Raw genomic sequence first — 13,747 nt, 5'->3', positions numbered from 1 at the left:
AAAAACTGTGAATTCCTCTAAAATATTTCTATGTGTTGGTAAATTATGTAACGTTGCTAGATTTTTGTTAGAGGTGAAATAAAAAGAATGTCGGAAATGACGTCATAACCGGAAGTGCGAGCTGGTTTTGGACCAGAAGGTCGAAGTCATGATCGTAGCAGGTGAGTATGTCCTTAATTTTCACTTTTCAACCCTTAAAAGCCATCAGGTGATTACCAGAACTCTTAAGAACGATCTATAGATATTGAAGAATGTTTGGTAGCTGTTGTTTGGTTATGAAAAGGCGATTTTGTCTGTTTTAACGGTCAGCAAAGTCGGTACGATATACTAGTATTTTTTGTGATGACGATTTTGCAGAGGAGGTAGAGAATCGAAAATATGTTGGTTTGTCAGGTCTTTATGTCCAAGAAAGAAATGTGTATTTATGGGCCTATCAAATTATGCTGAAGGCATGTGTGTACTGTCGAAGACATCAAAGCGCTACAAACTGCCATTTTTGTTTTAGCACTATAATTTAATTTGTCCGTGACGTTATTGTCTCAAAAATATATCATGGCCAAAATGCCTTTGTTTTAATAGGGGGCATCAGGTATAGTAAAGTTGTGGCGGAAGAGATATGTTGAAAATGAAATGCACAGTAAGGACAACAAGAATATTTTGGGAGACCTCTGTTTTTTGTGAATAATTGTTTTATTCATATGATTATGTCTAGTAGAATAGAAAGTCAGAAACACAAACAAACACATCAAAAACTTGAAAAAGGCTCACAACATTGTGGTTTCATACTTGAGATAGAAATATATTTCTTATCATATGCATATGCATATCATATTCTCTTTTTTTCAGGTTGCTACAACAAAGAATACTCAACAAAAACATTTAATTTAATGGATAGATGGATGGATTGATTAGAGTTTGGCTTTCTCTAAACTGACAGAAATATAGACTAATAATAAGGCTCCCATGCAAGTTAACAGAAAAAAGTTGCAAAGAAAAATTACAACTCAACAAACATTTTAATGTTCCCCCTTTGAACCTCAGTGCAATGGATATATAGAGCTACTTGTCATTTGGAATTGGGTATGATTATAATTAGCAAAAGTGCAATATTACTATGAAGTTTTGAAATACAAATAAGAAATTTTGCAATACGAAAGTCACAATGGAAGAAGAGATACTTGAACCTCCTACCAAAAAGCTCAAAACGGGTATAAACGGATCTGAAGACGCAAGTCTTAAACTTAAAGAACAATCAGACGTTAACAAAACGCCAAGTTCAAAATCGGAAACCCAAAATGTTGAAGAAATGACACAAAGTTCCGAAGACAAGAAAAAGCTAAAAAGCAAAGAATTGAATTTGGGTGAAACCAAACTGTCCAGACTTGGGGGGGTGGCAGGTCCGGAAGGGTTAGAATTTGATGTCATCGATGAGTTTGAAATCACGGACAAGGAGGAGAAGGGAAGCAGTCCGGCGGATGTGGAGGACCGTTACCATGGCAACGAGGACATCTCAGATGACGAGGACATTGACATTGACGCCATGTTGGATGCCGGAGTGGCCCATTATAAGAAACATAGGGGGGGACAGGATGGGGAGGGGAGGGGCGGTGAGGCGTCAGAAGAGCCCATCATCAAGTATAAAACTGTCCTCAAGTGTAAGTATTTAGAAAATCATGTTTTTTTGCTTTTTTTTAAGAAGTTTATTTTGTTTGTGCCGTATTTGCTCATGCTTTTGGTAATGTGTTTGTGTGTGTGTGTGTGTGTGTGTGTGTGTGTGTGTGTGTGTGTGTGTTTTCTGTATGTGTGCGTGTGTGTGTGTTTGTGTTTTCTGTATGTGTGTTGTGTGTGTGTGTTTGTGTTATAGAAAGTCATTGAAAATTTAAAGACTGTATCACTTTGAACATTGCTTTTTCACTTTCAACAGTATTCCTGTTTTCATCATTTCTTGCATTGCTGCTTGTATTGTTGCTATAATCCATGATACAGTCAGCATTGTAAACATTGTACATGACTAATTGCCTTTTCATCAGGAGTACCTTAGATGCCAAAAGAATGCAGATTTAACCTGACTTTATTTGAATGTCATCTATGAAGACATTAGTGGAAATATGCATTGACCATGAAAAGGAGTAGCAGCATGTAGACAGTTGTAGATAGTAATGAATTTTTTTTTTCTTGTTCAAACATCCAACATTTGGTATTTGGAGTGGAACCCGGCACTTTGCAATTGCGTTGAGGTATTATAAGTTTTCAACAATCAGCATCTTAAGCTTATGGTGGTGAGATTACAGCTCACTTCAATCCTCCGTAGCTTACCGAGCTGTTGGGGCAGGAAAGTAAAAGTAGTTTTCTAGTTTTGGCTCAACCTTCTGCTGAGATGAGGGTAAACATACTAGTTTTTCAGTTTTGGGACTAGAACCCAGTACCTGAGGGTAGGGAAAGAAAGAATCAAACCCTCAACCTCTTGTTGACAACTTGTGGTGGTGATGTGGATTGGAACCCAGTACTTTTGGAAGAGGTAAGATTCGAACCCACGACCTCCCATTGCAGTGAGGGTAGTTTTTTGGACTAGAACCCCGTATATATGGAGAGGTTAACATGTAAGATTCAAACCCATGACCAGTGGTGAGGGTAGTTTTTTATATTAGAACCCCGTACTTAGAGAGAGGTAAGATTCGAACCCACAACCTCCCATTGCGGTGAGGGTAGTTTTTCCGCTACTTCAGTGCTGTGGTGTGTGAAGTAGTAGTTGAACTATCTTCTTCACAGTGGCTCGCGCCCGATTTGCAGTCCCTGGCCGCCGGGTTTAGAACCCCGTACCTTTGGTTCTGTGCCTGCACAACTCTCACAGCAACAGCACACATACTCCTTACGATGCAGTCAAACAAAGTTCTCTTTTACAATTTTTTTACTGTTCACAGCTTCTCAAGTCACTGTGAAGTAAAAATGATGAAATTTTGCTTTTTGTTTAGGTAAAGGTACAGGCCTGTTCACTTGTACCTACAAACCTAAAATTGATGCAGTCGCAGTTTTAATTCAGTTTTTTTCTTCTATAAACTGTTCACAGCTATTCAAGTCACAGTAAGTAACAGTGCAACTTTGCAATATTTTTAACAGTCATGATTTTTATATAATGATTGATAGAAAGTCCAAAGTTTTTTTTTTTTTAAGGTACAGGTACAGGCCTGTGTACTTGTACCTACATACCTAAAATTTGTTTTTGTACACATTAATAGTTGAATCGAAAGGAAAGTAAACTTTAAAACAATTTTGCAGTGCTTTAAGCATTTTCTCTGCTCAGTTTTTTTTTTTATTCCACTTTTCTGTCCACATCTTTGTGAAGTCAACAAAAAAACTTCAAAACATGCAAGTCGAAAGAATAAATTGAAAACAAACAATTCTTCGGCGAGTTTAGTGAAGTCAAAAGAATAAAATTCAAAAACAAGTCTTAGGAGAGGTTGTTGGTTGTATACAAGTTTTTTTCGGTTTGGTTTTCTGTGCATATTTCTGACCAATCATGGTTCCTATCTCACGCTGCTTCTTACACTGAGTAAAGAGACTCTTTCTACACAACCGAGTCTTTTATTCAGCCGACGTTTCGGTGACCGTCTGTCATCTTCCTCAGGACAGTTCTGACTGGTTCACATTGCACTGCAGCACATTCCCAAACGTACAATATTGACATATCTACGTAGTACACATATGCGTGGTTACAGGAAACTGTATCAGTCTACAATGCGGTTCCAAACGTACAGGAGTTGGATATATATATATAATTGTGGTCAGTTATTAAACAAAAGCAGTTACAGAGAACGGAGAACAGATTCCACAATGTGATTCCAAACCTACAGCACAGGTGTGTCATATGTACATGATAGTCTTGGTTGTGTAAAAAGAGTCTCTTTACTCAGTGACTTACCAACCTGATGAAACTATTCACGGATGCTTCTCACGCTGTCGGAATCCGGTGCAATTCTCGCGTGTGTCGATCGCTCTCCGCAGATGTTAAACTATCGTTCTGGGAACAGTCGCTCTTACAAGCTGTTTCCATGGAGATAGCTTAGCAACTCCTCCGCAACTGGCCTGAAGTCGCCCGCCCGCAGCGAGCAGCAAACACCCAGCTACTTCTGTTGCATTCAACGTGGTTGAAAAGGACCCGAAATACAGACATACATCATTTAAGTTACATACACAACAACACAATGTTACTATGATATTTTGACACACACATTGTCCTCTGTACGCTGGTAGATACCTTATGGTGCAATGGACTATTGTCTTCTTGACAGAGTCTACTTTCACTGTGTGTTCTCATATGGAGGGTTATGATGCAACAAAGGCCTGTATCAGTTGATAAGCAACAACAGGGCTAGACATTCATTCATTTGTTAATAATAGGTGCACTTTTGGATGAACATTGTCAGTACAAAATTGTCTGGCTTTTTTCAGAGCTTGAATCGGAAATTGTTTTGCTATCTTGAAAAGTTTACAATTCAAATTACAACAAAGATTTTATTAACACTATTATGTCAGCAGTATACTGTAATCTGCTTAACAATTAGTACACAGTCAGAATTTAGGTGCACAGCTCCAGATTCAGTATTTTCAATCCTGTACAGCAAACTCATGAGTTCAACTTGCCCTGCTAACTTGTCTGCACCATGTAGCTCTAGGTCACAAATATCTGATGAGGACATACATGTATTACAATATATATTACAGACCTGAGTGTGTGAACCTGATATATCCTTGCCTTGCTAACTTGTCTGCACCATGTAGCTCTAGGTCACGAGCCCCTGGAGCCGCTGCCTGAAGGGTGGATCGTGACGACGCACAACTGCGGCATGCCGGTGTACCTCCACCGCGAGACACGCGTCGTCTCGTGGTCTCGCCCCTACTTCCTCGGGACCGGCAGCATCAGGGTAACCAACCGTGTCATCAGATTACACACTTGGGATCAGATTACACGCTTCGGATCAAATTACAAACCTGTGATCAAATAGTGAATTTTTAGTATTTCCTGTAGAATGTCATTGCAAAGTCAGGAGTGTTTTCATGAAAGTTGGTACATGTAGACATGATTAAAGTTAAAACTTTTGATCCAGCACAAGAGAGATTGTTCTCACCCAGAGCTTTCTTTCAACCAGTCACTCTGTCTTCCTCAGTAGACTGACCCAGTGAGACTTGTCACATGGCTTCTCTGAAGTGTGACGTCAACACTGGGTCAAAGGTGTCTGGTAGACAATGTTTCACAAAAAAAAGTTCACGAATATTGGACACCAAAAAAGACTTATTGCCTGAGATTGATAAAGAGGCTATCTACATCAGGGCCCATCACCCTTTACTTAACTGCAACAGGGGCTGACATCATTTACCAGATACCTTTGACCCAGTGTTCTAGCCCTGATATGATTGTTTTTTTTTTTATGGTACATGATTGTTGTTTCTGCTGTCTCCCCTTGGTCCACCCCTCTATGTGATTCATGTTTTACAGAAACACAACATCCCCATTTCCAGTATTCCCTGCTTCCACTACATCAGGGAGAAGGAGAAGAAACTGGGCCCCCTTCTGTGTGACATCACCACACAAACCCATGATGTCACCACACAGGGTGTTCCGCATGAGGTCAAGGTGAAAACAGAGGTCAGAAGTGTCTGCCCATATAACGGTGATGAAAGCACGACAAGTCGTGATGTCATCAAATCTGAGGAGGATGACAGAAGTGATGATGTCGCGAAGGTCATGGCGGGGTCAGAAGAATCTCAAGGTCACCAAGATGGCGGCGACTCGGATGACATCAGCACGAACGGCTCTAACCACGCCTCCGCCCCAACCAGCGACAGGGAGCATGCTGGGAAGCCTGATGACATCACCGCTGCAGTGTGCACGTCAAGTGATGACCCGGTGAGCAGCTCAGAAACTGATGATGTCACCGCTCCTGCTGATGCGGACGGGTCTGACCAGAACGGAGGCCGTGATGCCATTTCCGCGGCAACTGTTGCCATGGAAACATCCTCTGACAACGGCACCAACCACGAAGGTAGTTTTTCAGCTGATGTCATTGTTTTATGTTGTTGTTCACCCAATTTTGCATTGTTATACATGTATACATTGTACTTAAAAAGCTTTAACTTCCAACTGAAAGAGCTACATGTAGTTCTGTTATGCAACATTTCTCCCAAGTTTGCAAGCTGATACGATCCCTTTGCTGTACTATGTTGTAGAGAAAGAATTAGATTTTGTTGACAGTAAATGTCTGTTTCTGATACGATCCCTGTGCTGTACTATATTGTAGAGAAAGAATTAGATATTGTTGACAGTAAATGTCTGTTTCTGATACGATCCCTGTGCTGTACTCCCAGCGTCTGCTAGCAGCAGTGCAACAGAAGGAACGTGCCATTCTACCAAAGGGGAGGTCAAGCTTGGTCAGGCAGCCAAACTTGAGGTGTGCAGGGAGGAATCTGTAGGTGAGTCAATAAAAACCCCTCTTTGTTATTTGGACTGTTCCAAGATATTTGCAGCCAAGAATGCTAAATAGTTATCATAATTCAACTGTTGTAGCAAAAATTGTTTTGTCCAAGTTTTTCTAGAACCAAATTGGCAACCTAATTGCTACAGTGACATACATGTACTACACAAAACAATTACAAGGAAATTCTTTCAGCAGTGACAAGTTTTTGAAGAGTAAGAAATTGCTAGTAACGGGAGTTAACTGTAACTATACGTGACAAATGAATCTCTTCAACGATACACAAAACAAATAGTCAGTCAGTGATCATTTTTCCTCTATATGAAAACTCACTTTCTTCCCCCTATTAGATGCGGACCAGTTCCGAAGTTACTTGGAGAGAAGGTTCAAGTTCGACACCATCACAATCCGCAAGTTCAGGTTAGCTGCATTTGTACATGTACATATATAGCTAGCTGTGCAAAGGTTATCTTTTTAAAACACTTCAGCAGAACATACGTATATACTGTACTTGCATGAACCTGTAATGTAATGTGCCAATGCAAGCACTTTGGCAGAATGTCTCTTTCAAGGACAACCAAGATTACACATTATCATCACGCATAGGGGTTTGTGTGGCGTAATGGCAGAGCATTCGGCTCAGAACCAAGAGGTCCCGGGTTCGAATCCTGCCATGTCACCAACCTTGTGCGGCAGTTGTGCCCTTGGGAAAGGCACTTAACACGACTTTCCTCACTTCACTCAGGTGTTAATGAGTATGCCAGAATGATCATTATCATCATTGTGGGTATTAAAAGAAAAAGAAAACAATCAAATTCTACAGTTTTGAAATGTTGTTTATTTGAATGTTTTACTTTTTTCATGAATACATTTGTACAACCTTCTCCCTTTAACTGGAATTAGCACAGTCACAATAAGCATTGGTTAATTGTTTTCTGTCCTCAGAACCTGGGCAGAGCGCCGACAGCACAACAAACTCATGAAGAAAAAGGAACTGGAAGATCGGCCGACACTGGTATTCTTTCTGTGGCAGGAGTAGTCACTGTTGAAATATACAGAAGGAAAACATATTGTTTTTGCTATGTTTCTTCTTCTTCTGTCCCTAACAAATAAGTCAATGACCTGGACCAGACGTCTGTCGCCATGGTAACTGGTGCTGTAGCAGACACCCTGTGGTGTTGGGTTACATTGTGTAGCAGAACAGAGTTGGAGATCCTGCTCACCATACATATCAATGTATCTGAGTAAGAATTAACAGCAGTAGTTAGCTATAGCAAGTCTAGATCATGTGAAGGTAAACATTGTGCATTTGATTTCCAACCTTTATAGGTTTGATTCTGTTTTTCTAGTTACTGTACAGCTAATGCCTTCTCCATGTGTCCTACTCCCCTCTGCAGTCCTCCAATGCCAAAGTCATCACCCTGTCCGTCCCTGGAGCAGACAGCAACAAACCAGCCGGCCAGAAGAGAGGTGGGTCTTTATTAATGTTGATTTGATTATATGAATGACATCTTCTGGAAACCTCAAAACTGATGCGAGCGTGCGAATAAAAAAAAAGTTTTGCAAAAACCATCATGCAGTTTGCTTAGGTAGCCATTTGGCAACAGGTTTGTCTTGGCTATGGGGTTAGACAGCGTTTTTAAAATCGGAGAACGAAGAGTTTTTGATTCATGGCTGTTTCTTTTTTTTTTTCTTCAGAATTCCTGTTGAACCCTGCTGGCAAGTCGTCAGTGTGTATTCTACATGAGTACACACAGAGGGTCATGAGGGCACAGCCACAGTACCAGTACACAGAGTGTGGTAAGTGTGGACACTACAGTCTGTATCCTACACGAGTACACACAGAGGGTCATGAGGGCTCAGCCACAGTACCAGTACACAGAGTGTGGTAAGTGTGAACACTACACAGCCACAGTACCAGTACACAGAGTGTGGTAAGTGTGAACACTACAGTCTGTATCCTACATGAGTACACACAGAGGGTCATGAGGGCACAGCCACAGTACCAGTACACTGAGTGTGGTAAGTGTGAACACTACAGTCTGTATCCTACATGAGTACACACAGAGGGTGATGAGGGCTCAGCCACAGTACCAGTACACTGAGTGTGGTAAGTAGGAAAGAAGTGTGTGTGTGTAGTCCAGTGGCTAGTGCCCTGCCTCTGGATCAAGAGGTTGGGAGTTCCAATCCCAGCTTTTGCCGCTAACCTGACACGCACGCTACTGGAAAGGGTCACAGATCCGAAAACAGAATTAGTGTACAAGTAGGCTCTATATATGACATGTATAGAGAGAGTGTGCATTTTATAAAGAAAGCAACATTGAAACATTTTGAGTACTTGCCACCCTACAGACATATGTACAGAGTCTATGTCATACCACTATGATTGCAAGATGGTTTATACATGACATGTAGGGCCTCCTTACATCAAATTGGTTCTATTTCTGCAGACAATGCAGCAGAGCCTTTTGCTGCGACAGTAGAAATCCAGAGCATTAAATACGGGACAGGAACGGCCAGCAGCAAGAAACAGGCTAAACTCAAGGCAGGTGGGTATACAACATGTACATAGCAGGGCACCAGGCTGTATGGTCTTCTGTTCTAAAGGTGCAGTCACATACATTGTATGAGTTACTTTGTTGTAGGATTTTCATAGCCCGGTGTGCAAACCTATGTTACAATGTATGTACCAAGTCTCTTTTGTCCTCTTTCGCAAGTAGGCTATTTGCAAGACAGTGCAAAACTAAGAGACTCGGCAGCTAAAACAGGTTCAAACACCAGCCTATGATTTTTCGGTGAGACTATGACCAAGCCAACTGTCAACAAGGACCCAAGACAATGTACATTTTCTGTCTGGCTGTATACATGTACATGACATTGTATGCATGGATGAAGTTTAGACATACAGGTAATGAGATACATAAGAAAGCAGTCACTCAAGCAACTGGATAGACTTTCAAAATATATCCTGTTGTTTGAGTTACTGTTTTCTTGCAGACATTGAACATGATTGTTTCCTGTTCCAGCCAAGGCCACACTGGAGATCCTGATTCCTGACCTGTACAAGCAGAACAGTGAAGCCGTGTCAGAGGAGATGGAGGTGAGACCGGGTCATCTGGGTCAGAGTTCATGTGTCAAGGTCATAAATAGGGTCACAGTTCACACATGTACAAAGATAATCTGCGGGTTCAGAGTAGTAGTAGTAGTAGTAGTAAGCCTTTATTTAAACTCGAAAGCTTGTTCGGTTACAAATGACCGCTTTTCAACAAGGTCGAGGGTGAGGGCGGGGTCACGGATTACAAATCAAACCAAAATGTAATACAAAATCAAAACAAAGTGCAAATCAAAATATAATACAAAAATAAATAGTAAATCATCAGTCCGTTATCAGTCCAAGTTCCTTATCATACTTCTAAATGTTCCCAATGACTGGGCTGCTCGTACATGTGGTGGCAAGGAGTTCCACACAGTTCACAGATGTACACATATGCAAGTCCACAATGTCATCAGGGTCATAAAGTTGGAAGATTAGATTTTAGCTTGTGGTGAAAGTCCTTGTGCCAAGGACAGCTGTGTGTACAAACTGTTTGGTAATGCTGGATACATGTATTAATCAATCCCTATGCTTCCCCATGTGATCATGATGATGTTGATGTTTTCCCAGTACTTTGACCACATCGGTGTGGAGGACAGCCGTGTTTATGAACTCTGCAGCAAGGCCGGTCAGCTGTCTCCCTACCAGATGCTCACCGAGTGCCTCAAGAGGTCAGGGGTCATGTTAAAATGTCATGTTTCTAGAACAGGGCTTGAAATACTTTTCTCCAATACTTTTAATCCCACATTAAGGAAGTGGACATCAATTGGTCAGTATAGTCCTAAATGTCCGCACGCATGAGAATGCCATTTTTTAATGTGGATATCTGATGAAATTGTGACAGTTGACATAGATTTAAAGATTTTAGGGGGGATGTCAAAATGTTGATTGACTTTTAGTTTTACATCGTAGTTTGTAGGAATTTTGGAACAACAACTGACCTCTTTATTTCTGTGTTCCTCAGGAATTTTGGAATGGCCGACACAGACATCAAGTTTGATGTCGCGGTGGGTAAGCACCAGAAGAGCCAGTACACCATGACGGTGGGAAAACACACTGTACAGGTACGGACACAACTGCGTTTGTTTCTTTGTTTGTTTTGAAAAACCGGTAAACTGGCGGAACACCCCCGTTTTGTGCAGTAAGACACAGCTCTGTGAATAGTTTCATCAGGTTGGTTAGACACTGAGTAAAGAGACTCTTTTTACACAATCAAGTCTTGTAAGTGTGGAAATGCATCTATAGCAGTGACACCTGTGCTGCAATGCAATGTGAACCAGTCAGAATTACCCTGAGGAAGGTGACAGACGGTCACCGAAACATCCGGTTAAAAGACTTGTGTAAAAAGAGGCTCTTTACTCAAGACACAGCTTTGTTTTTTTTGCTTGTTTGTTTCGCATAAGTGCTAAACTTGAACCACTCAAACCCATGCTTAAGGACCTCTTCTTTTTTTTATAAGTGAGGTGGGATCTTTAAGTTTAAACATGCTTGAGGTATGGATGGCTCTCCTCAAATGGTTAAAGCCAGCAGACACGAGGCCTTGAGGTCATGGGTTCGATTCCTGGTATTCCTGGTGAGATGTTGTGTTCTTAGGAACGAAAGGCACTTACCTTTTCTACACTCAAGTGTGAAATGGGTAGTACTACCTGACTTTGGTTGGGGAGGTAAAAGGCAGTGGAAGGAGAGGGATGGGCTCCACCTTCCAATACTGTGCACTGGACACAGTGGACTAACAACCTACTGCCCCTATAGCCGAAAATGCTAATGTTATGGGATTACCTTCAGTAATACCTACCTTACTGTGTATCCTACAGGACTGGTGTAAGAACAAGCGGATAGGGAAGCAGCTGGCTTCTCAGGCCATTCTACAGAAACTCCATCCTCACATCAAGACATGGGGGTCGCTTATAAGGATGTACGGACGGGATTCCTCCAACTTTCTTAAGGAGAAAAAGGTAAGAAGTGTGATATGTCTTTGAGAAGCAACACAGCCGCACATTTTAACACATGGGGATCCCTTAATATAAGGATGAACACAATGACATTCCTTCAACTTTCCTAAGGAAAAAGAGGTAGGAAAACACTGTTAGTACGTGGAAAACAGTGAGGAAATAATGTTGACTGTGCCCAAACAAACTTCTCACCCAATTCTCGTATAACTAAAAAATAAATCAAGCTACTGGATAAATTCTCAAAGTGAAACATTTCAGAAAGCTTGTACTATCTTTCGTCGGTGACTGAGATTTTTCTTACAATAAACTGTAATAAAATACATTGTACATGTACTTCCTTGCACCTGTGTGTTGAGATCCTCTAATCAGGCACACTTAGTGCAAGGACATTATATATTAGATATAATGTCTTTACTTAGTGTACATTGTAATGTTTTTCCAAACATTTTCCAATGTTCAGGAGGAAGAACAGAGCATTTTGGAGCTGACCCAGTTCTCTAAGAAGAACCGACCCAACATGAAAATCATCGACAAACTTCAGGCAGAGATGAGAAAACTCAAGGAGCAACGGGTGAGTTTTGACAAGTGTCTGTCTTGCTTTGAAACAATTTCTCATAAAACCACAATTTACAATTCATGAGTTCACTGGATGTTGACTAGCTTTTCGATTTTTTCTAACTTTCTTCAGCTTGTTTTAGAAAATGATGTAATCAACAGAAAGTGTGCTAACTTTTGCATTTGACACCTTGCCATGTTGATTAATTATTGTTGATTGATTGATTGATTGAATGTTTAATTGATTGTTCTAGTGAAGTCATTTACTTAAATACCTAAACACATCATATACAATCATGTACATGTTTATACTTAGTGCATTTGTTGGGCATGAATATGCAATAAAGTTCATTGTCAATGTCATATACTTTTTACCATCTGAACCTTGGGGCAAGAATTTGCAAGAAAATTATGATTTTCTCACTCCATGGTGAGATGATTTCTTTCTTATGTTTACTTTTTTATAACATTTTTGTCTTTTTGTCAATTTTCAGGATGCGCTGACTGGCAAGAGGAAGTTCAACCCAGGCAATGTGGAGAAACCTCCCAACTCTCTCCTCTGCACCCTGGATGTCTGAGAAATGATACACAAAGTTCCAACTAGAAATACTAGCACGTCGGCAGAATGTACTGCACCTATGTAAAACCTGTTATGTAATGTATCGTACAAAGCACTTTGGCAGAACATCTCATATAAGGTTGTATTTGAACATATAAGGTTACCACTCCGTCTGTTGTTTCCAAATGTTATGTCGGAAAAAAATATGGTCTGCAACAGGCAAAATTCTGATGCAACGTTTTTTGCAAAGATCCAACAAAAAAGTGAAAAAATGGGGTTTTGCGCAGGCACTGCACGTTCTACTGACATCCTAGAAATACTACAACATTTAAACTTACTTCTCTTGTGTAGAAATATTTGCCTGTATTTCACAACAAACATCGCAGTTTGCTTCGTATATTCCAATTTCTACCAATTACACGCTCGTAGTTTGAATTTACCTAGAACATTCTTTATATATGTTTTCCACGTAGTTATGCAGTACAGTATAGTGTGCTACTTTAATTAAAGTAGAAAACATTGCATGGAATGTTTTGCTGTGTTGAGAATAAGACAGATGACTTATGCCTGTCCGGAGAATTTGGTTGTCACAGGTTGCCCATATACGCTTGTTGCATTTATATAGAAGGGCTTGAAAGAAGTAAAGAGGACATTACAGCATACTGAAAATGGATAATTTTGTCAACTTGTAGCCTTTTAAAACGTACATTTCATGTTGATTGTAAGTTTACATGTAGTTTCCACTATGATGTCATTTCTCTGAGTGATTTTTCATTGTTTGGCAGTTTTTGCTAACTAAAGTAACCTAGAATGAGGTTTTGTGTGGTTCAAAGGTCCAAGAATGCAGAATGATATGATGTGCAAATACAAGAATTACGAGCCAAAATGTGAAGTAAAGATTTATCTACAAGCAGATACACAACTTTGGTCTTTTTATATGAGAGTCATTGTGTAGATAACTCATTATATGAGCTCTCTTTCTCTCTCTTTCTCTCTCTCTCTCGCTCTCTCTCCCTCTCTATCTTTCTCTCTGTCTCTATCTCTCTATCTCTCACTCTCCCTCTCTCACTCTTGCTCTCTCATCTCTTTCTCTCCCTCTCTCCCTCCCCCTCTCCCA

General features: G+C 40.5%; 1 protein-coding gene across 1 annotated transcript; it reads left to right on the top strand.

Annotated features, from left to right (window-relative positions):
* Window positions 1-101: 101 nt before the first annotated feature.
* Window positions 102-12,683, top strand: LOC109477612 (microprocessor complex subunit DGCR8-like). Its single transcript, XM_019778959.1, has 16 exons — window positions 102-161; window positions 847-1,655; window positions 4,780-4,922; window positions 5,495-6,041; window positions 6,364-6,468; window positions 6,821-6,890; window positions 7,416-7,485; window positions 7,868-7,940; window positions 8,169-8,270; window positions 8,921-9,019; window positions 9,497-9,570; window positions 10,135-10,235; window positions 10,529-10,628; window positions 11,379-11,519; window positions 11,977-12,087; window positions 12,566-12,683. Exons 2-16 carry the CDS (start codon window positions 1,163-1,165, stop codon window positions 12,647-12,649), a joined length of 2,313 nt encoding a protein of 770 aa, XP_019634518.1. The 5' UTR covers window positions 102-161; window positions 847-1,162; the 3' UTR covers window positions 12,650-12,683.
* The last annotated feature ends 1,064 nt before the right edge of the window (window positions 12,684-13,747 follow it).

This window comes from Branchiostoma belcheri, unplaced genomic scaffold (genome assembly GCF_001625305.1).
Source record: "Branchiostoma belcheri isolate BF01 breed outbred unplaced genomic scaffold, Haploidv18h27 scaffold105, whole genome shotgun sequence".
In the NCBI taxonomy this organism is placed as follows: Eukaryota; Metazoa; Chordata; class Leptocardii; order Amphioxiformes; family Branchiostomatidae; genus Branchiostoma; species Branchiostoma belcheri.
The sequence above is the reverse complement of the archived record's forward strand: the minus strand, read 5'-3'. Positions and strand labels throughout refer to the sequence as shown.

Coding starts and splice junctions, on each gene's coding strand:
- LOC109477612 (XM_019778959.1), top strand. CDS start 1,163: ATGGAAGAAGAGATACTTGAACCTCCTACCAAAAAGCTCAAAACGGGT. Junction 7,941..8,168: donor ACCAGCCGGCCAGAAGAGAG/GTGGGTCTTTAT, acceptor TTTTTTCTTCAG/AATTCCTGTTGAACCCTGCT. Junction 12,088..12,565: donor GAAAACTCAAGGAGCAACGG/GTGAGTTTTGAC, acceptor GTCAATTTTCAG/GATGCGCTGACTGGCAAGAG.